This window comes from Sebastes umbrosus, chromosome 18 (genome assembly GCF_015220745.1).
Source record: "Sebastes umbrosus isolate fSebUmb1 chromosome 18, fSebUmb1.pri, whole genome shotgun sequence".
In the NCBI taxonomy this organism is placed as follows: domain Eukaryota; kingdom Metazoa; phylum Chordata; class Actinopteri; order Perciformes; family Sebastidae; genus Sebastes; species Sebastes umbrosus.
In genome coordinates this window covers 6004252-6028895 of record NC_051286.1, presented here as the reverse complement: position 1 = coordinate 6028895, position 24644 = coordinate 6004252, and the positions used below count along the sequence as shown (strand labels likewise).

General features: G+C 41.0%; 1 protein-coding gene across 17 annotated transcripts in view; it reads left to right on the top strand.

Annotated features, from left to right (window-relative positions):
- Nucleotides 1-24644, top strand: part of ptprk (protein tyrosine phosphatase receptor type K) — a 128939-nt gene that overhangs the window by 38063 nt on the left and 66232 nt on the right. For all 17 annotated transcript variants that reach the window (XM_037750180.1, XM_037750178.1, XM_037750179.1 and 14 more), the window contains one exon: nucleotides 15497-15619. In XM_037750180.1, coding sequence (XP_037606108.1) covers nucleotides 15497-15619 — 123 coding nt within the window. The remainder of the gene's footprint in view (nucleotides 1-15496; nucleotides 15620-24644) is intronic.

The window sequence follows — 24644 nt, the reverse complement described above, 5'->3', positions numbered from 1 at the left end:
GCTGAACAACAGAAGTGCTTCTGCTGCACAAACGCAGGATAGACTAAATCCGAGCCGCCAGTCGGTCAGTCAGTAAATCAGCCAGCCAGCCTTTGAACCAGCGTGCTGGACAATTGGAGGAGTCAGCCAGGCAGTTCAGTGTGTCACCAGCCTCTGGGCTGACTTGCTAAGCTAGCTGCTTCAGATTTAACCTGCTTATAGCTCCCGGGTGGGATTTTTTTCTCTAAACTGACACTCAGGTTTCTTCCTCTTCTCACTTTTCTGACTCTTCTGACTCTTTCCTTCCCTTTAGGGATGTCACGAGAACTGATACTCTGGTACCATGTCAATGCCAAAATCCTGAAAACGTGACTGTACTCGTTTTTGTACAGTACCGCAAGCACCGTCAGGGCTCGAGACTAAGGCTGCACTCACACGAAATTGGGTGGTGCGGCGAAAACGCAAGTTTCCACTCATTCTGAATGGGGGTAGTGCGTTTGGGCTGTGGCTGCGACGTTAATCATTGCAGTTAATGGGCCATTAAAGTGACTTGCCCGGACCTCTGCACAACCTGATCTGCCTGATCTTGTGTGAATGCAGCCTATCATCGTACCATTGTCCCGGGGACGATAGAAAAAGTGTCTGGGACACAGTAAACTCACTATCGACACGTCCAGAGGACGCACCCTGTTTTTTCCCCTGATAATGCCGGGTTGAAATTGGCAGGATGAGAGTTAGTTAACGTTAGCTGGTAGCAGTCAGTAAGCAGCGCAGTCCTGCACGGAGCTAACAGCTAACGTTAACTAGCTCTCGTCCTGCTGATTTCAACACAGGGGGCCATTGATTTACATTATGATGCGTTCAGGCTCTATTCAATAAAATGGGTGAAGGTAAATTCTAACGTTATCATGATGTGTTCAAATTAGGTCAGTCAAACGATTAAAATATTAAATCACAATTATTTGCATGTCCGTAATCGCAAATAAATGGCAAATTTTTTATCAGTTCAAAATGTCTATGTCTCGACAAAATTTAGCGCCAGTTTGGAGCGTTATTTATTCTCCTTTGCGACAAGCTAGTATGCCATGGTTGACATAACTCTGACAGTCCTAGTTCAAATGTAATCTTTTAAAATAAAGGAGTGGATGTTGAACTACATGGGATTTATTGTTTTGTTTTTTTACTGTGGTATCAATTTAGGTATCGAGAATTGTGGAATTTAACTGGTATTGGTATCGACTACTAAATTTCTGGTATTGTGACATCCCTTCTTCCCTTTTGTTTTTCTGTAAATGTTCCTCTTCCTTTCTCCATCTGGCCTTACTTACCTTGTGTGTGTGTTTGAATGTGTGTGTGCATGTCTGTGGGGGTTGGTGTTTAATGTGTGTTTGTTCTGCTCTTATCTCGTCCACACCAGACCTGCTTTTCAGTCCAAAACCTCAGCTGTGCACCGATTGGCTCAGAAACAAACTGCCTCCTGTCTGCTCCGTGATTGGCCCATTCAAATCCCCTACAATGGATAAAGCATTATTTGATTGTATTCTCCTGGTAATTTATCAGTTGGTTATCAGGAGAACATGATGAATGGTTTAGTGTCGCAGTGTAAAAAAGCTCGCTGGCTCCGGTGGCATGTGGGTACATACAGGTGTGGGGCTCGCCGCTCCACCCAAACGCTGCCCGCCAACCGCCAGCAATCATCCTGACCCCATTCTGTCCAGTATTGATCCCTTTACAGTCCCTCTGTATAACTCAATGGGACTTGTCTATCCAGCCTCATTCACATTGTGTGTGTCTACGGCGCTGCACAGTGAAACCTGGATGTGTTTTTCATCCTTCAGATCACTCACACGATGTTTAGATGCTTCACGAAGAGATCTGAGATAAAATATTAATTGCTTCGCAGATTTTTCCCACTTCGAGTCATATGGATAAGGTTTATACAAGCTGTAGTGAGTCAGCCAGTCAGCATTTTTGAGGTCAAGCATGCGGTGAAGGGTGGAGAGAAGCAGCCAGTTGAGACTTGTTGTTTGGGGATTTTTACTTAAAAGAAAATACCAGCTGTGCTCTCAGTTCTGAGCCGGGCTGAGTGCCGTCTAAGGGCCCAATAATTACTCCCCCCTGACTCATTCAGGATGACACGCACTGACACAGGATCTGATCGTGTGGATGGTTTATGGGTTAGTCCTTTGGTGACGTTATAAGCTACCAATGTCTAGAGTCATCTTAACACTTAATTGCCGGCCATGAAACTTTTCAGCCTGTTTCAGTTCAGCTCTCGTTGCTACTGAAAAGTTGACCTGTCATGTTTGAGCTGAAGTGTGTCAGCTATCACAAACCACTATGTTTTATAGTGAATTGTTAAATGGGAACCTCCGGTACCAAACTGTATTGTAACCCGCAGTGACAGAGACAGAAAGAAAGGGGTGGACAGGGAGACAGTAAACAGAGATGTGGGTGTGGGGAGAGGTAAATGGGTGAACAAACACACAAAAAAGAGGAGGGGATGGTTCAGCTTTCCCGAGTGAAATCTGACTCCCTCTGGGGTTTATGGGTGAACTCATTCTCAGACGGCGAGAACGGGGGGAGGAGGGAGGTAAAGGAGAGGTGAAGAGGATTTCCCAATTTTCTCCGTGAGCGACAAGCTCGCCCCTCCGTCTCCATCATCCCCCACCTCCTCTCCTGTCCTCTCCTCTCCCACAGCCTTATCTGGCAGCCAGTCAGTGAGTCAGTCTGCATGTGAAGTTGCTTTAAATGTCAGCATTTGAATAGTAATAGAGATTAACGATGGAGAGATAGACACGGAGCGTAAGAGGGAGAGAGGTGAATGTCATAAAGATAGTGTCTGTGAAAGGTTTCGACCCCTGCTAACAGTGCTAACAGCTATCTCTGGACACACACACACACACACACACACACACACACACATTGTCCTGATTATAGTGGTCAGTCCAAGACAGAAATAAAGAAAGATATGAAGAAAGGAGACATTCCCATAGAGGTGTGATGTATTTAGGGTTTAGGTGTCATGTTGATTGTCAACAGGTCATTTAGGTTGTTTAATTATGTCACTAGTATGAGGAATTCAGAGCTGCATACAGTATTAATGCTGGTACGGTTTAGGGCTGCAACTAACGATTATTTTCATTGTCGATTAATCTCGTTTGATTATTTTCTCGATTAATCGATTAGTTGTTTGGTCTCTAAAATTACAGAAAATGGTGAAAAAACTACGATCAGTGTTTCCCAAAGCCCAAGATGACGTCCTCAAATGTCTTCAAACAGTAAAGAATGAAAAGAAACCAGAAAATATTCACATTTAAGAAGCTGGAATCAGAGAATTATATCTTTTTTCTTAAAAAATTATTCAAACCGATTAGTGGATTATTGAAATAGTTGGTTAATTTAATAGTATACAACTAATCGATTAACTTTTGCAGCTCTAATACAGTTGTTGATTAATATTAGTTGACCAACAGCAAATTCATTTCCACTGACATTTTTATTTTTTGTTTTTAAATGCAAGCAAAAATACCTAAAAATATTAGCCGGTTACATCTTCTAAAAATGTGAGGATTTGCAGTTTTTTTTGTTTTATATTATTGTATTATAATTACATATCTTTTGGTTGGTCAGACAAAACAAGTAATTTGAAGACATCACATTGGGTTCTGGGAAATTGTGTTCAACAGTTTTCACTGTAGACACACTGAAGGCGCGCTCAAAAGCGGGAGCAACGCCATCGCGGCACGGGAGCATTCCCAAGTGCTTGTTTTTCAAGACGCGCCAGTTGCGCCTTCAGATAAAAATAATTCAACCTTTGGAATGCTGCAGCGAGCACCGCATGTGATGAGGAACAACCAATCACAGCCGGCAGATATGTTTTATTTTTCCATAAATATCAGTCTATGCTAAATATATGGAAGAGAAGTTAATAATTTTAGTGCAGGGCTACCCAGAGCTTTATGATCTGTCCCACGGACTATTTTACTTGCGTCACCCTTTGAGTCCAAAAGCGCCACAACATCCGGTTGAAAGGTCAGCCAGACTGACAAAATAAAGCTACTGTGAGAGATTTTGCGGTGCTGGAAACTCATTTATCTTTGTTTTGACTCTGTTTAGTTTAGTCAGTGAGGCTGACTGCTAAATTACCGCAACTTCATCATCATCATCATTATCGCAGCGTGCAGGTTTTGGTTGTATAATAACGGCAGGAGCGACAGGAGCACAACCTCCCAAACACCTTGGATAAAAGGATGAAAGCGGCACGGCCCCACGCATTTTTAGACGTAACATGTTAACGGCCCCTAAATGACTTATCAGTTAATTAAAAGATAATCAACATACTAACTGCTCATGGAAGTAATAATTAGTTTCCCGACCACTACTGTATCTTTGAGGCTGAAACTGATATCGATATTACAACATTACAACCTTTCATCATCACTGGAAAGGGTGAGAGACGTTACCACGTGGAACCAAATACTTTGCTCCGCCGTAGCATCAAATGACGGTTCCTCGCAGCTCACTTACCATTGCTATTGTGTTGTGTGACAGTGATACTGTGATGGCAGGTCATTAGTAAGTCGTTCACGCCTCATTGTCTGCTGATGGTGCTTTTTGTTTGCGGCCGTCCAAGCAGAGACGTGTTTTCAGGTACTACATTCAACTGTATTTGTCTTACAACGTAGTAATGAGAGCCTCATTCAACAGTAGAAGTGGAAGTAGTTATAATTATAAACAAAAAACACTCAAAATGTGCAGCGTTTTAAAGAATCAGTCTGTAAGTAGCGTTTTATAGTTAAACGCACCTCATCCAGACAGGCTCGCCAATGAAATGCCAACAGGCAGTGATGGAGGTCATGGCTGCCTTTCACCACAGTACGACCAAATCATCAGTTTGTGGAAAAAATAATGTGGCGCATGAAAACTGCTTGAGTTTGAATTTGAATTGAAAAGCGGCATTAACCCCGAGAGAGGAGCGGGGTGAGGGGAGAAGATAGTCAGGGATGGAAGGACAGAGAGGCTCCTCACAGAAGGGAAAAACACACATTTCTGTTTTACTGTTACTGTCAATGGAAACCCCTGAATCAGCTCAACACACACACACACACACACACACACACACACGTCTCAGATTCAATTACAGTATTGTGAGATGAAGGAGAAATTCTTCAGCCTTCAGCACTTCCAATTAAACCACCGCTCTGAGTGTGTGTGCGCGCACGCACGAGTGTCAGTGTGTGTGTGCGACAGTGTGCACGTGTCTGTGTGTGTGTGTTGCTGTGTTAAGTCGTGTGTATTTGGGTGTGTGATTGCGCGTGCCTGTGTGTATGTTTAACAGGCGAGGTGTGTGTATATGGGTCTTGGCTTTGATGGCGTCGCGCTGCGCTGCGAGGGCCACTGAAGCGTGACGAGTGAGAGTGTGTGTGTGTGTGTGTGTGTGTGTCAGCCTCTCTGATGTCACCTTGTATCATTTCAGGCTAATTTCACCTATTCTCAGAGAGGCAGAGAGAGAACAAAAAAGTCGAGACGACACAGAAAGTAAATGATAAGGTACAACTTTATTAGTGTCCTTGAGGCAGTCAGGGCCACTCAGTGATTCACACACACACAGATTAAAAACAACAAACACACTAACAGGAGTACAGAATGTGATACACCACAGTACAGAGCAATGTCAAGAGGGCATTATAAAGGGACAGTGTACAGATACAGTAAAATGATACTTTCCGTCTCTCCTTTTTAAAGCCGTCTTCACGCGTTTGAGCCAAAAACTAAAACCGTCCGTGAGTCACTGGTATGAAATATCCCACAAAGCCATATATGATTAGAAAATCCGGGTCAGCAAACGGAATTATTAACTGGACTCGGCCAAAATTTTTAATGATTTGGAGGGAAACAGTATTACTGGTGGTTGGAATTGGATTTTAATGATGTAAATGTAATTATTGTCCTTGGAAATTATTTCCGTTTGCAAAATGGAGCTCCTCTTCCTCTTCCTCTTCCTCTTCTCTTCTCTTCTCTTCTCTTCTCTTCTCTTCTCTTCATGTTGTATAATTGTGATGCCACCAATCTAAATGGATTTTGATCGTCATTGAACGTATCATTAATGCAGGAAAAGATAGCGAGACAGGGATAGAAACAAAAATACAAAAGGCAACTGAAACAAAAGAAAAACTGTTATGCATGTTTACAATATTATAAAAACGTAATCAACAGGGTTAAGGCCTTTTTACTAAATACAATTAAACGGCGGCCTTTAGAGTGATCTCCCAAAAAAGTATTTATTTTTCTGTCTGTCTGTTTTCCCCTCTCCATTTCTTTCCTTATGTTTCTCCCTCTTTCACTCATCCCATCTTATCTGTTCTCTCTGCTGATAACATCTCCTGCCTGCAGACTGAAACAGAGCTCTGCTGATAAATACTAGACACAGTCAGAAAGAGGGAGAGAAAGAGCAAGATGTACAGTACGTACATTACAGAAAAAAATTTGATTTATTTTTTTTTGTTGTTCCTTCAGATTCCTGAGCAGATTTAAGCTGTTTGAACTCAGCTTGTGATCAGGGTCAAGACATGATGATGATTAGCCCAAATATATAGTACAGTTTAAAACATCATTCCTTGTTTTATAGTTGAATGAAAACAATGTTATTCATGATGGTTAATATCGAATGCAGTCCCTACCCCCTTACACTTTTTTTTCAAGTTCATTTAACTTAACTCATTTGGTTTTGCATTTTCAAAACTCACAAGACAACTTTGAACTAATCAGTCAACCCAAGTTCAGTTAAGTCACATTTGTAAGGCAGCAGAGGAACGTATAGGTTTTTAACTTGTGCCAGCTTAAAATGATTAACAGTGAATGTGGAGCTGTAGAAAATGCAGACTCTGGTGTCATAAAAGTTATGCTGACATGATCTCGAGTCACTGACCTTGCATATCTTTGATACCTCACATATCTGCAGAACTCTGTGACCTTTTATCTGTCCAGATTGGATGCCTGAAAGTGCTCATCCTTTCTTCATTCCTAGCATTCATAGAATACATGCAGTTTAACTAAAACACTTTACTTTTCTGTGCCTCCACACCGGCGACAGCCATTGTGTTTTGGGGTTGTTTGTCCCGTTCTAGTGATATCTCAGGAACGCCATGAAGGAATTTCTTCAAATTTGGCACAAACGTCCACTTGGACTGACTCAAGGTAGAGCTGATTGGAATTTGTTGGTCAAAGTCAATGTGACCTCATAAAACACATTTTTGGCCATAACTCAAGAATTCATATGCTACTTATGACAATTTCACACACACATGTCTAATAGGATAAAATGATGAAGTGATGACATTTTGGACAGATGTGGATGTAAACTGCAACTGGTTGGCGGAGGTGTACAACCGCAAGGCGGTAATTCTAGTTTAACCAAAACTGAAATTAACTTTAATGTTTCTTAAACCGCACCACCACTTACTGCAGAACCAACTTCACAAATCCCTCATTTATTCTTTACAGACGTATTTGCTCTCAAACTGTATTGCCATTTTATGATTTTACAATCCACAGGACTGATTGCTTTAGATGTTGTCCTTACATCTCATAAATAAAACGCAGGTTATGAGCATTCAGTTTACAGAATATTAAGTCCTAAATACCAGTTTGGAATAGTCCTTCAAGGGCTGAATTGAAACATTTATGCAATTAACTTGCAGATGTGAGTCAAACAAAAACAAGCCTATAAGCCTTTTGCAGTAATGTTAATGTAGCCTAATATTAAGTTGCATTGAAGACGCTAGATATTCACTTAAACATGAGACGATGCCGAAGCATGTACAAGCTGTCAGTTTGCGGTATAAAGCCAGTCGTAACCGCTATAGTTGCTTATTGTACTGATTGTACAACACCAAGGCCACGCTGATGTGATTCTTGGATGTTGCTTTCTTGAGAAATGTACTCAGAGACAGATTGAGAGGAGTGTTTTTTTGCACAAGGGCACAAGTATTGACTTCTGATTCTTAGATTTCATAATCAGCCATCTCTCTCTTTAGTTATAATGGAGTTTCTTTGTCATAATAGATTTTCTGGAATTGTCTAGAGAAAGAAATAAAAGCACCTCAGACCTTGATTTGATTTAAGCGTGTCCCAGGGACTTGTATCTGAGCAGACTATAGCTGTTAGATCTGATTTAATACTGCCTGTTCTGCAGATTGGTTAGATCACGTTGGAGGAAAGGAAAGCTAATCAAACTAGCTATTGTTACACATTCTTGCCGTGTTGCCAACTAATAATCTTGATCTAAGCTAATGACCGAGGAATGAATCTCCTCCGGCAACCCCCTTGGGGCCGTCTGCACCCGTGTTTCCCAACACTTTGACTCACTTTTCTTTGACTTGCCTCTTGGAGGTGGAGGTCAATGCAAATCACCACAAAATGAGTCTGAGTGACGGTGGCAGATGTTGTGTCTGATGCCATTCAACAATCTTTTAGAGAAGACTGCGGCTGTGTCCTGTGTCACTGTGTGTGTGTGTGTGTGTGTGTGTGTGTGGCGCTCCTCTCTCTGCCCTTGAGCCTTTATCAAGTCCTTCTAATTATTTTATAATGCAAATGAGTCGCCATTATTTCATTAGTGAGGCAGCCAATCACAGAAGCTGATTAGGAAGTGATTAGCATGCAGTCGGTTCCTCTCCCTCGCTCAGTGTCCTTGTGAATGGAGGGGAGGGGGGCAATAATTACCCATCTGGACACACACTCGTGCATATAGTTGGGAAAATGTTGTAGGGATTTGTTATACAATATTATACGGTTAACACATGCAGACAGACACAGTACAAATACACACTGCATATCTGGAACATGTAGCAAATAATCAATATTTTTATAATAACAATAGATCAGATGACATAATATGAAAGGGGTTTGTCGTAATGACAAAGCGTTTTCGTCTTTCCGCTCATTTTTTTTGGTGTTACGGCTTCAATTTTACTATTTTGGTTCACTTTGACCGCTCTCATAGTGTTGTTTTCAGCCACAGTAGGCAGCTATTTTCAGCCAAAAAGCTCTAAAAACCCACAATATGCTACCAGCCCAACACCAAACAGACTAGCTGGTGAACATAGTGGAGCATTTAGCAGCTAAAGAGCCCGATATTTCCCGAAAAGGAGTTAAGAGAAGAGTGATACATTCTTTAGGTCAACTTAAGCTGCATTCATACACAAAATGACAATCCTCCCATTCATTTGAATGGGGGTAGTGCGTTAAACGCGCAGGTGTGGGGGTTACAGGGGGTGCTGGAAAAAAATCTGCAGCGGTCTGCGACGAAAAGTTGAAATAGAATGAACTTTTGGAGAAACGCAACCCAAAGTCATTGGCCAATCACTTGGCACTGGCAATCCAGAGCTGTACAACCCTTCCATGAGGGAACGAAAGATGTTAATCGTGGCGCATTCGCTTGGTATTAATGGGCCATTAAAGCCGCGTTTCCACGGCATTGTACAGCTATGCTCGACTTGACTCACTTTTGGTACGAGGTCCTTTCCTCTAGCATTGTTTCCACTGCACTACCTACGCCTTCTGTGAAGGTGGGACTCTCAGCTGATCGCTGTAGCGGCGCATGAAACTGCCGTGATATCATCTTCAATAGGACGATCACTGAATCGTTTCAACGGCAACCAAACAGAGAAACATCTACACTTTGTTAATAGTACGGAGTAGTGTACGGTGTAGTTTTGCGAGCTGCTAGCTATTGACGGCAGCTTGGCTATTTAAAAACGTCAGGTTTGTGCAGGATGTCCCGTGTCGCGCTAGTGATGATTCGCTCTGACCAATCAGTGGTCTGCAGTGTTTTAACTCCACCTTCTAGTATCTGCTCAGCTCGCTTGGAACCTCGATGGAGGTACCAAGAATGGAGTGGTTCTATTGGTACCACCCACAATTTTTGCTCATGGAAACGCAAAAATAACCGTTCTACTGTGTAATAAACTGAACTGAACTGAACTGAACTGAACTGAACTGCTTGGTGGAAACGGGCCATAAGTCACACTCCCACGCTGACGCACAACCCTACGCTAATCGCCGCACCACCTGATTTGATGTGAATGCAGCCTAAAACGTGTTGCCTAAACAGGCAACTTTTTGCTAAAAAAGTTATCATATACACTTAAAAAAAAACAATAAAAAAAGTGATGAGTGTTGTGTTTACAGCTTGTTCCTGTTGCTACCAAGAGGCTAAAAAAATCAGTTATCGCACTTTTAATTATAGTTGTACTGGTAACAGAGCTTACCAAATACAAAATAGAACGTTGTTAGAATTTGATTATTTGCGTTTAATTATTAAAGAAAGTCATAGATAAATACTGGATCGATACATAGCTAGACAGATGGATAGATTTGAACTTCTTACAACACTTGGGAAAGACATGCCTCGTGTTCAGCAGAGGTAAAATAATAGTTCAAGGTCTGCTCTTCTCATTATTGGCAAGAACGATTAACTGTCAGATGTATGTGTCTGTCGATGTGTGTGTGTTGGTTAAAGTTGGCAGGACATTGAGGAAAGGGAGAAGTGTTAACTGAGAACGTGGGCGAGCTAGCGTGAGGTTTGTGTGTGTGTTTGGAGACAGTTTCACACATATTTGGTTTCTGCAGACCCCCTTTTTAACAGTCACACATACACACACACACACACACACATGGACACACAGGTACTTTGTTTAGTAGCTGAAAGCTGCGAGAATGTCTATCAGAGGTGTGCAGACGAGAAGAGAGGAATGCTTCACGATTGAGAAATGTTCTTTTAAACCAGTCAGTAAAGCGGAAATTTAAAACACGGACAATGTTTTTCTTCACAGCTAAGCCAAGGCAAAATACCTCTTCTACCACAGCACTACATCAGAGCTGAGTGCAACTCGGTGTGTGCGTGTGTGTGTGTGTACACAGTTAAAAGCCCACAGCACGTATTTTAAACACAGTGGGTTTAAATCCAATTTCGCTGTACACTGTATACTGCTTTCAGAGGCAGAGATTCCGGAAAAAAAGCTTTGAAACTGAATAGAGCTTCTGTATGTGTTCTGTAGTTCGGCGAGGTTAAACAAGGCCAAACAAATGCTGAACCAAGGATAAGTGCTTCTGCACTGCCAAAACTATGGCCTAACAGTTTATCACTTACAGAAAAACATCCCAAACTTCCCAGGCTTTATGCTAAACTCATACTCACAAATTTTCCAGCCACCAGTAGCAGCGCTGAGCAAAACACTCCAGTCAATGAGCCATGAATAAATTATGTCAACTAGGTTTTTACTCTTACCTTTATTAGAAATAACTTGACTGGCGTTAACATGAATTTCCCTTAACTGTTGCCTTCACTCTAGTGGGGTTGTATTTTCATTAGTCTGATACTTTAAATGCTGACCACCCATTCAGGACCAGTTTCTCAGTAAACTGCAGTGCTTTTGAGCTAACATAATCAGGCTGTTCTCATACACCGTTCGTAGCTATACCTACGAAATGTAATGCACCATAATTTGTATACATCCCAACAAATCAATACGTATGTAATCCTGTGAACCAGGAAGTATAAACAGCGACAAATGCCACGTAGGGAGGAGGTCGGGGTGGATGGATGGGTCCAAAAACACCGGACTTTTGCCCAGGAGACTGGTGTTCATACTCCGTGTGAAACCAGAAGTCAACGTTGATTTATTTGTCACGTAACTTCCATTCTTAAGTAACGCCACTTCCGGTGTTATTTTAACCCAAACCAAGATCTTTTCCTAAATGCTCGTCTTGTCTCATTATAGATTGCAACCTAATCAGAGATCATATTAATTAAACAATCATAGCTGGTATTTTAAATATCCCCACCTCGCTCAGCATACTTGAACATCATATTTACTGAGCGTCTGAATAACTGAGCCTTTTGGGAGTCATCTGGGAGCAAAGACACAGTTTGATTTAAGCAAAGCTCTACTCTTACAAAGAACCATATAGATCTTTTCAAAGTTGACAACTTAAACATTCTAAATGGGCCCCTTTGTATTTCCTGTTGCAATGTTTGTTAATGCAGAAGCTGACCGGAAGTAAACACGGACCAACGCTGTTGCCCTAGCAACAGAATGGCAATGAAAAGGTCTATAGTGCTGCTGTGCATGTGGTCATTTCCACAATCCTCACTTTGACAACAGTTAAGGCCTTAACACACTCATGAATACTTTCACACAGAACGTGAATATTACGTGAAGAAAAAGCGACAGAATTTTTTTTTGGAATGAGGTTGATTTTCTGAGCTTTCACACCGCGAATAAAAGCATCAACCAATCATGTTGTGCGGAACGGATTGAGTTTCACCTATATTTATGAAACAACAACACGGAAGTCAGGACGGCAAACTTTATCACTCCTTTCGACCTTGACCAAGGCAGCGCAGACCAGATCCACTCCTATGTTCTTACCTTTCACAATAAAATGTAAATGTAGAAAAACTGTAAATCAGATTTGATTGTCACACATTGCATTGTACACAGCACACAGTGATATTGTACCTCTGCATTTAACCCATTGTAGTATTAAGAGCAGTGAGAATTATTGCACAAGTTCGTGTCATTTATTCATCACGCCCCCGGTGTGTAAAGGCCTTTCGAAGGTCGATTTCTGTACTAAGAAAGTGGAAAACGTACTATTCTGTCGTTAACAAAGGATATTATTTTCCAACAAGGTTACCCTTTCTGTAACAGAAAACATAACAACACTTGTCCTCGCTTATGATGCAGTATATTCCTGTACAAACGTGCAAACATACACCCCAAAGTTACACACTTTTGCTCTTTTAACCCATGCAGAGAGAGCTACCTGGCAGCAAGATGTAAACTGACATACACACTGTGGGAGACAGGAAGTCATGGAGTTTTACAAACACACAAACACACACATACACAGCAGCATTTGTGAGACATCGGTTGAATTAGATTCCGTACATCCAAAGTGAGTTATGATGGAATAGTTTGGGGTAGAAAAAAGCGTGTTGTCGTGCTGTACTTGGTGCCCTCTACATGTCCCAGCGTTTTCCGCATTATGACTGGAGGTAACTTGCTGTGACAAAGACTTAATTGAATTGAATGGGAGCTGCAGGAAGAGAGGCTGGTTTAAAGAATGACGCCGATAGGGATGTGATCCAGTGCATCTCTGAGGCTGTGAGTCACAACCAACCATACAGCCGGCAGCCGAAGACAGTCGCTTAGTTTGATGTTAACTTGTTTCTCCTCCGGCGGCGGCTGTCACCTCTTGGTATCCCTCTGTAGCGGGAGCTCAGATCAGTGGGGTATCTGAGGGCCTGTCGTTCTGCTCTCCATCACAGCCGCCGCAGCTCGCTCTAGGACACAGGTAGCAAAGCTGCAGCGCAGACTGAATGCTGGGAGATTTATGATGCTGGCAGTGCTGGTTGCTGATAGTGCTCCATGGTGGCCTGTGTACCTTGGGTTTCTTAGTGGTTGTGGATGTAGTATAAACATGTCTTCTGTGTGTCTTGGTGTTGAGGTTGGCCGCTCTTTCAGTTCCAAAATACATAGAAATGTGCACATTTCACACAACAAAGAAAAGAAAATGTTCTAAGACTGTCTTTTTATTTTTTTTACATTAAGGCAATTATTTTTTGTATTACAATCTTTCTGAAATCTTATGTTTACATGTGCAAATGAGGCATCATCTCAAATTTGTGCTAATTTGCATCCATTTCCATAACAGAAATCTGAACATTGGATAAAGCCAGGTTCACAATTATTGTTTCAATTTGCTGACATATTAGAGTCAAAGGTTTTTACAGAGGGGATTTTGGACATCTCTTTTTTTAGAGCTACAATGATTACTCTATTAATCGATTATTTGTCAACTATTAAATTAATCTCCACTCACTATTTTTGATAATCGATTAATCGGTTTGAGTCATTTTTCAAGAAAAAAAAGTCTAAATTCCATTCTAGATTCCAGCTTCTTAAATGTGAATATTTTCTTGTTTTCTTTACTCCTCTATGACAGTAAACTGAATATCTGAGTGGTGGACAAAGCAAGACATTTGAGGACGTCATCTTGGGCTTTCGTCTACATTTTTCACCATTTTCTGACATTTTATAGACCAAACAACTAATCGATTAATCAAGAAAATAATCAACAGATTAATAGACAATGAAAATAATCATTATTTGCAGCCCTACTCTTTTTTATCACTCCATAAATCAGAGAATACTGTCATCAGTCATAAAATAACACATTTTCACCATGTTTTAGGAATAAAATGTTCCATAAATCAGGCTATGAATGATATAAGAACAAACCCCTCTGTAAAAACCTTCAGAATATAGATAGGAATGAAACTGGAAAGTTTGGTGGATGTAAGTGCGACTGAAGTGGAGATTTCTGGCTCAGAGTCTGAGAAAAAAACTCCTTTTGAGAGATATGTAGTGTAAAATGTCATACATTTTGCAAGGCACTAAAGGTGAATAGTGTAAAAAAATCTTTAACTAATAGATATCACCATGAAAACTTACATAAAGACAATTATTGTATTACAAGTTTTCTGAAATTGTATGTTTAAATATGCAAATGAGGCATTATCTAGTGCTAACTTTGTTGTTAGTAGAAGGTGTAGTTAAGATAAACACTTAAATATGTATTTTGGATGTTTTGTTTCCACTAGTCTGAAAGAAGACATGTTATGGAAGCAAAATAGACCAAAATCTCAAAATTGATCAGCGCATGAAAAGCGAGTTTTTTGCCTGGGGAGTCTGGTTGAACTGTAGAGCTTGGCAACAAATCATTATAGTATTGATATTGTGATAAACAATTCATTATCGTCTTGGGTTTGGCTATTTTAATTAGAGCTGAAACGATTAGTTAATTAATTACAACTACTGTGTACAAGTATATCACTACCATAACACTATATATTCCTACTTTGGCCAATGTCAAGAAGGACACATATCTGTGACTAACCACCAGTGACTTGAATCAGATGGCACTGTGTCTTTTCTTAGCCACATCTCTCCCAGCCATTTTATTAACACAAGCCGTGCATCACTCTTAGGTCAATGAATCAGATAGCTAGCAGTAGCCAGCATGTTATTTCTATCAGCAACATCGCCAGTACAAGCCACATATCACTGCAGGTTGATTGTTTCAGCTGGCCGTCAGGGACAAGCGGCGTCTCTCTCTATTAGAGCCACTTCCTGTTTTAGGCTGGGCCACGGGCGGCCAGCTCACACATGGTTGTCCCGAGGCTGCGGTGGCGATGGGCTCAGATGATCAGCTGAAGGCCCTGATGGTTGAGTCAGAGGTGATCCTGACTGGCCTTGAGTGATGACTGTTGGAGCTCAGACTCCTGGTGGTTTGTTAATGAGCTGAGAAAAAAAACAACAAACGGGAAAGAAGAAGAAAAAGTTTTACTGGATAAAACCAGAGATGAATTCATGTTCCATTAGTTCATTCAGTCAATAATCTCTGATGCTATGAGATGAACTAAATCTTATTGTGTTTCTCTTTGCAGGGAGCTGTACGTTTGACGAGGGCTTCACTCAGTGTGATTACCAGCAAGATCCCTATGATGACTTTGACTGGACGCACATCAACACGCAGGACGCGCAGTACGTCTCACCAGACCTGCCACAAGGTGAGATTTCACATCCTTTCTCCTGTCTCTGTCATCCACTTGGTCAACACTTCACAGTGGGGGAAAGTAACTAAGTACATTTACACAAGTACTGACCTTAAGTGCAATTTTGAGCTTTTATTATTTTATTTTACATACACAGGAGCTATTTCTCTGCAGAACCAGTACTTACATTTACTTAAAGCCCCCATCCAGCAAGTTTTACTTACTGTTTTTTGGTTCTTTCTCAAACAGAGAATGGGGGTGTGGCTAATAGTCAGACGTAATTCAATACCGTGGAAACCAGATTGCATAATTTTCAACCCAGTTTAGATGAAACCAGTTCAGATGAATTTAGGCTACTGTTTATCAGCCCACAAATGAGACAAGAATTAGCGCAACAAACCGACTCTCTCTCGCTCGCTCTCTTCTTTACCGTCTCCTCCTGGCGAGGCGGACGTGTCGCTGCACGCCGGCCACAGCGCATTGGAGGACGAATAGACATGTTGCCGAGGTCCACCGTTTGAAATGCAGTTTCGGGTCGTTTTGGAGGTGCACCGTCCACCAGCACTGGCCGCTCTCGCCTCAGCTGTGGGCTGCACTTTGATTAATTTATTTATCTAACGGGACTTTTCTCTTGTTTTCTCTTGAGCTGAAAGTTGCGCTTCCCATCATACGGACCCATTAGAGATCTGCAAACCTCCAAAACAGCATTGGTTGCTTTCTGTTAATTTATCTCCAGGAGGAGGAGACGGTAAAGAAGAGAGCGAGTGAGAGAGACAGTCAGTGTGTTGTGTTAATTCTGCCTATGAGATTTATGTAGACTAATTCACTGTACACACAAATGCCATGGTCAAAATAAACACACTAAACTAAGGTCGAGGAAACTAAAAGATAAAATGAAAACCCTCAGTTAGCTAATGCAACGAGTTGGGCTAGCTAACTACTCCTAACTAGCTCACTAACTAGAGAGAATACGAGCATGGGTGCGCCTGCGCAAGCTTGGAGGATGACGTATGCCTTGCAGCTTCTACTATAGTCATACGTCATCTTCCCGTTTTACCAACAACCTTCTTTTTTTTTTTTTTTACTTTGAGCACAAAATTAAGTTATTTGTCAAAAACATTTTGGCAAACTGTGGCTAATCAACTTAGTCATGAAATGACTCAAATAAATATGAAATCTCATAGAAATGGAGGGGGGCTTTAAGTAGGAGTTGCAGGACTTTTACTTGTAATGGAGTATTATTACATTGCATCGTCTCTCCTCTTTTCCTCGACATCCTCTCCTCCCCTCTTTAATCAGTTGTTTTTTTTCTCCGTGGTGATGATGAAGGGGAAATTAAATCTTTCTGCCTCAGGGCTGAGGGTCTAATTAACAGAATATGAGGTCATTAATCAACGGCAGGGAACAGGGAAGGTTGCCTACTTCACAATCTTAAAAAGCAAAATGTTATAACAATAAGCAGCTATGAGATGTTGAGATAGTTACTGGCATTACAACATTAAAACCACAGAGTAAGAATGTTCACTGGTGTCTGAACAATAGTGTTAACCGCAGGGAATAAACTAATGTAACAACCACAAACATGCTGGAGATTGTTCAATTCTTTTATCTCAAGCTCTCTTCTCCTCTCTGTTCATTTCCTTTCCTCTAGTCTCCTCCTCCTCCTCCTCCTCCTCCTCCTCTTTCCTTTTCTCTCATCTCCTTTCCTCTTGTCTCCACTCGTCCCCTCTTGTCTCCTCCTGTCTCCTTTCACCTTTGTTCCTCTCATCTTCTTTCCTCTCCTCTCGTCGTCTCCTCTCCTTTCCTGCCCTCTTGTCTCCTTTTGTCTCCTTTCCTCACCTATGGTCTTGTCTCGTCTCGTCTCTTCTCCTATAGTCTCCTTTCCTTTCCTTTCCTTTCCTATTCTCTTATGTCATCACCTTTCCTGACCTCTTGTCTTCTCTCATCTCCTCTTCTTTCCCTTTCTCTTGTCTCCTTTCCTCTCCTTGTCTCCTTTCACCTTCGTTCCTCTCATCTTCTTTCCTCTCGTCTCCTCTTGTCTCCTTTCCTGTCCTCTTGTCTCATTTAGTCTCATTTCCTCTCCTAACCTCTCCTATGGTCTCATCTCCTTTCCTATTCTTGTGTCACCTCCTTTCCTCTCCTCTCCTCTCCTCGCCTCTCCTCCCCTCTCCTCCTCTGTTGAGGGAGATTATGACTTTGTTACCATGACAATGTAATGCCGTTATTTATCTCTCGTGCTTATCATCATGACAACCCAGCCTCGCTGACATTTAGAGAAAGGTTCAGTTCAACACCGGCTCTTTACCATTTCCACACAAACACACACACTTCCTCCCCAAAATGTGTGTGTGTGTGTGGACCTGCTGTCTGCTGCATATATTTACGCCATGACACGACGGGTGGGGTGCCTTGCCCAATGGTACCGAGCCAAAGTCTAACATTTAGTGATATTAATACCAAGTGGTGTCACCAGGCAGAGAGGCCAGAGCTGGCAGTTTGAAGAGGTTAAAGCAATGCCTGGAATTAGCATAGCATTAACTCCTGTAGCAACTAGCGGGATGAGCAAGGGCACGAGGATGGCAGGGCAGGTTAATGGTTTGGAGATGTTGGATGCGAAAAGGGGGGGTTCAGAGCGTTGCCTTAAGGTACGGGAGCACGAACTGACATTTGATGTGTTAATAATGCCAGCAGGGTGTGGGACAGCAGTGCTGCGGATGGAGAACGAGGTAGCTGGAGGGGATTGCAGATGCAGCACTTGGCTAGGTTTTCTGTTTGGAAGAAGGAGCAGGGAATGGGTGAGGGGTTGAGTTGGTAGCTTAAATGTCTTCCCCAGGGACACATTGGTAATGCCTATTATTAGAATTGTTGTTTTGTGAGGCAATCCTAGCCACCGGTAATTTAGAAGTACTCTGGTCCGGCTGCAGTCTCCCTGAGGCCATGGCTTTTGACCCGTTAAAACAAAGGGATGCCTACTCCCTTTGTTAAGGGGGGGGGGTTGTTGAGAGTATTTGGCAGCTCAAAGACCTTTGGGAGTGAGTTTGCTGATTAGTAGTTCAGGGGGTTATATATTGTCAAAGGTATTGGCAGAAGAATAGGAGTCATCTTAGGGCTTTACGCAGGAATCGTTTAGAGTCATTGGATACTCAGCCAATATTTAGAGTTTTGTTCCTTATAAACCCACATCGGTTTGTCCCAGTTGCTAATCACTATTTGTGCTTAAGGCAGTATTGAGTGTGGAGGGATGGTTTGGCAGTTTTTGTAATAGAGCTAAAACTATTCTGTGTAATCTCTTTGGGGGTTGATGTTGGCACCAGCCACCATGCTACGTTGGCAACGTGCGTTGTGCCAGTTGAACATTCATGGGCTGGGGCTCTGTGGCTCAGTGGACTAAAGCAGATACTCTTGACTCATAATGTTGTCAGCCAGTACCACTCTAAACCTATTTGGCATGCCATTCTCTCCATGTCTCTCTCTTTCCTCTTGTTTTCCACAGTGCACTGTCTAATAAGGGAGCAGAGAAAAAGGCATTTAAGCTGCAGTCTCTCTCGTCCACTGGATGTTTTAATAATGAGTCAATAATGATGGATATGGCAACACGAACTATACAGCGTTAACATTACCATTAAAGTAAACCTCTCTGACATAAGCCTTGTTTATATTTGCACGAGGCACCGTGGCATGGGTCTCCACAGATGGACCGCGAGCTACAAGAACGCACAAAGACGTTTATGATCAACACGTTGATCTTTGCAGTATTTTCCAAAAACGCCAGAGGAAATACAAACAAAAGATTCTGTGAAAAAGCAAGAAGTCAACGAGAAAAACGCCATAAACCATCACCTCAATGCAGTGAAGGACTTGTAATTTACTGTAAACTCATATCTCATATTCATAGACATACTTTATTGCCGTTATACAATCCCTGTAAAGAAATGGGTCAAGTATTAAATGTATTGTAATGAAACGAAGGTTGAAAGGTTTAATATCCTGTAAACAATTTGATTCAGCTGGCGAAATGGAGCTCTCCTGCTTTTTAAAGCATTTAAAAACGAATTGGCCTTCTTTCTCTCTCATTATTTTACTGCTTAATTGAAGTTAATTACTTTTTATCTTACTGCACAGCGGGCGCCAAGTTACAACAATTCAGAGGTGCACAACCAAGCGCTGCGACAACTTGCAGAGCCTTCGCGCTTTACGCACAATATGTGATGAAGTCATTTTTGGCGCAGCAACATAAACCCCGCTATAGTCGCTGCAAGACTTGAAGATTAAGCTTTGCAAAAGTAGTATTTGTTGCATTGGATTGCATTGTATTTTAAACATATACACCCCATGTAATTTCAGTTAAAATTCAATTGTAGATTTATTTGTTGAGCATTTAGATTGTTAAGGTAAGTCATTTTATTCATAGAGCACAAGAATGTAAACAATCAGTTAATTAATCAAGTAGTCAATTGACAGAAGATTAAAAAAGAATCACTTTTTCAAGCAAAAATGCCAAAAATTCCCTGATTACAGCTTCACAAATGTGAAGATTTACTGCTTTTTCTTTGTCTTATATGGTAGGAAATCGAATATCTTTGGGACTGTTGGTCGGATTAAAACATGACATTTGAAGACGTCACCTTCGACATTTTATCGACCAAACAAATAAACAATTAATCAAGAGAATAACCTGCAGATTAACTGATAATGGAAATAATATAGAGCACATTTTATAGCAACAAAAATCCGAAAACCTCCAATTACACAGTCATAATATCAACCAAAAACCTCTATGTAAAAGACAGACCTGAAGACAGGTTTATAGAAATACCAGTGGGATGGAAAGATTGAATAGTGATGGGGAAATGATTCCACAGTTTGGAAGCAACAATGGAAAATACGTGATCACCCTTTGATTTTTAACTGGGAACATGTGATGAGAGGCCTGAACATAGAGTATGAGCTGAGGAGAAACAAGCAGTGCTTTGAGATCAGTCGATTTTGGCATTAAAGTAAGCCTTGTTTCTTTATTGTGGACGGGCTGCATGTTTTTTTTATTAGTATGTTATACCAAGAGGGTGTCAGCTATTTTCTATCCCACTCAATCTGATCGGTACAGTAAGAAGCTGAAGGCAAAACTCTCCCATTAGCTGCTGTTACTGTTTTGCTGAGGAACACTGTCCTCTATGTACCACGCTGCTGCCGCCGCCGCTGCTGTTGTTGTTATGTGACATATCTAGGTCTTAAGGCTGTCACGGGGGTATTTTTAGCCTCATCGTTATATTGTGGCGTCATTCTATTAGCGGCCATTTTATACTTTGGCAGTTCAAAGACATCAGCCATTTTAGAAACTGGCAGACTTCAGGTGTCAGATGTTCTTGGCATCACAAGGTCTGCTTTCTTAGCATGGGGTGTTTTGTCAGTTTTTATTACTCATGTTTTCCAATGCCATATTTGTCTCAGATTAGACGTTGTTATTGTTCTGTCTCTCTCTTTTGGCTGAAGCATTTGAATGATCTCTAGAATATTATTGAATATTATTGCAGTAACCATGCAGGGGTGACGCTTTAACATGTTGGACATTGCCTATAATATTTACCAAATACTATTTAGCTATGTTTACCTATACCTAATCCACTTGTTGTTATGATTTTGCGGCAGGCAGCGTTATGATGAGTGCTAAAGGTGATATTTTTGCCATGTTGTTGTGACATATTTGGGTCTCTGACTGTCTCAAAGGAGTATTTTTAGCTGGTGCATCATCTTGGCAGCCATCTTATAGACACTTTTCTCATGTCACCATCTTAGCATCAGTGCCAGAAATGGAGGAAGAGGGGTGACATCCATCGTGTGTTCATGTTGGATGGATGGAGATTACAGAGCTAGAGAGAGACAGAGAGAGAGAGAGAGAGAGAAGGGTGCTGGCCTAGTATTGTTTCTGGTCTGATTGGCTGTAGTCCAGTTTGGACGTTCTCATTGTGTGTGTTGTTGGTGATGTTCAGAACCAGGAAGTAGGATTATTGTAATACTGCTATAGCTGGAATAGAAGTGTGTGTTTGTGTGTGTGTGTGTAGGCGATGGTGGGGAAAAGAGAGATCAAGAGAGAGAGGAAGAGCCAATCCAATAACTAGGATACAGTGTGTGGTTTTGAAAAGCTGAGTGTGTGTGTGTATGTGTGTGTGTACTAGTTGAAAGCCTGTTATGTTCTGCTGTATTCTACAGAGAAAAGTGTTTTCTCACAGTAGATTAGCTAAACAATACGTGATAATCACCATTGTTCTCCAGCTCATTTGTATGGAGCATATTGTGCAGGGTTTAATATGCAAATAGATTTAACCAGTTAGGATGGAGGGCTGTGGTTGATTAACTGGAGCACAGATACTGTGTTGTGTTGTATTATATTCTGATCTTTTCTGTGTTATTCTACTCTATTCTGTTCTTTTCTACTCTAATTAGGGCTGTCAAAGTTAACACGTTTAGAGAGAGTAAAGATACTGGCATCATATGAAACAAGAAAACCAAAGGAATCCATTGGTACCAACCATGTCATACTAGCTTGTTGCAAAGGAGGTTAAATAAAGCTCCAAACTTGTGCTATATTTTGGCAAGGAAAAACTGTCATGGCCATTTTCAACGTGGTCGCCTGACCTTTGACCTCAAGATATGTGAATGAAAATGGGTTCTATGGGTACCCACAAATCTCACCTTTACAGACATGCCCAATCACATGTAGTTTGGGGCAAGTCATAGTCAATTCAGCACACTGACACACTGACAGCTGTTGTTGCCTGTTGGGCTTGAACTTGCCATGATATGATTTTAGCATATTTTTTATGCTAAATGCAGTACCTGTGAGGGTTTCTGGACAATATTTGTCATTGTTTTGTGTTGTTAATTGACTTCAAATAATAAATATATACATATATTTGCATAAAGCAGCATATTTACCCACTCCCATGTTGATAAGAGTATTAAATACTTGACAAATCTCCCTTTAAGGTACATTTTGAACAGATAAAAAAATATGTGATTAATCACTTTAAAATATTTTAATCGATTGACAGCTCTAGTAAGATACATACTAGTGTTTATTCACACAAAAGTATGTTGAACAATATTGTGTATGTAGTGCATAGTATGCAGTTTTGGATGCAGCCATGTTCTGTGTTATTCTATCCTCAAGTGTATTGTGTTATATTCTATTTAGGGCTGCAACTAAAAATATAATTGTTTTAATTATTCATGATTCAGAAAATGATAATCGCTTAGCCTATAAAATGTCAGAAAATAGTGACAAAAATGGCCATCACAATTTCCCAGAGGCCTCAGTGATATCTTCATATTGCTTGTTTTGTCTGACCAAAGAGTCCAGAACCCCAAAATAATCAAGATTTTCAATATACAACAACATAAAACAGAGAAAGCAGCAAATCCTCACATTTGAGAGACTACCAATGAATCATTGTGTATTGTTCCAGCGCGCTAGTTCCATTTGATTCATTTCTATCCTACAAATAGCATTAAACCTTATCATGGCTACTTTCTCTCAGTTTGTGATGAGCTCATGTGAGATTAGACATCAGGCAGGAAAGGCTCACATTTCATCATATTTCACTGGAACAACATCTGGTTGAGGTCTGAGCTGATTACTGGAACATCTGGACTGACCGTCCTGTCAGCACACCCAGATTATGTATTACTTCAAGCTCCATTTCCTGCAGTCGACTGCCATAGGTACGAGGTATAGCACTGAGTGGTGACAGCAGGTATAACAAAGTACCTGACGTACATTTGTTCTTGTCTCACTCGTCTTTCTCATCAGTAGTGACTGACAGCTTTCTCCAGAGTCCCATCATAGTAGAATAACAAAACCAGTGGATTTATATTTGAAATCAGCAGAGAAAGGAGGAACATACTGCAAACAAAAACAAGCAAGCCAGTAAAATATAGCCCAGAGGATAGCTATGAAAAATGCAATTAATCATGTGACACCGCTGGGTTGTTGCAGGTAATGATATGTTGTCGACTGTGGAAAAATTTAACTGGTGTGGTTTCGGAGTCTGTGCTAACTGCAGCGACTAGTATCAGCATGACGTGATGGAAGCTGCAACTGGACACTTAAGTGATGAGGTTTCACCAATTTAGATTTTGTTGACATGCAAATCTGCTTTTTACGCTCACATATTTGCAATTATTATTACCTGGAAGCTACAAAGTTCATACAGAAATGAAAAGGAGACTTAAAAATTAAGAGAAGAGAAGTAGAAATTAAAGAAAGACGTAGCTTTTCTCTTCTCTTCTCTTCTCTTCTCTTTCTAATTCTCTGTTTATTTGTTGTTGGCTTGATGAAAAACAGCCTCACAATCACAAAGGGGAAACAAATGACACAGTTGTAGTAACGGTGGTTTGTTTTATGTCTCTGGTTGGGGGAGGAGGGGAGAGGAACACACAAGTGAGTAAAAACATGCACATATAAAAGGAAAGAATAAAGGCTCTTTATTTTAGGTTCTTTTTATTCTCATGACAAGAAACTCGCAGCTTCAAAGTGTCTATGTCAAAGAGGAAAGAGCAAGGAGAATGGGGGGAAGTTCACATTTGGTTTCAAGTTCTTTGTGTCCTAGATCAGTGGTTCTCAACCAGGGGTCCGGGGACCTCCAGGGGTCCTTGAGGGAGTTCCAGGAGCTCCCCAGAAAAATGAGGAATAGCTTGTTTTCACTATTTAATTCACTATAAAAGTGAGCCCAATGGGAGTAAGAGTCATGAGAGTGAGTATTCTGATCATAGGTTTCACTTCCTCCACAGTTATATATATTATAGGATATTGGTTATAATCATATCTAACAACTAAAATCTCATCAGATTGAGGTCTGAAATCTTTTCAAATGGGGTCCATTAATAATTAAGACATCAAAACCAGTATATACAGAGTATTTACAGAAGGTTTAAATAAAAAAAAAACTGTGTTACTATGAAAAAATAGCTTCAAAATACACTTGTATACACTCACTGTAATACATAGAACTGTTGCAGCTGTCTGTCTTAGCTGTTCATGCCT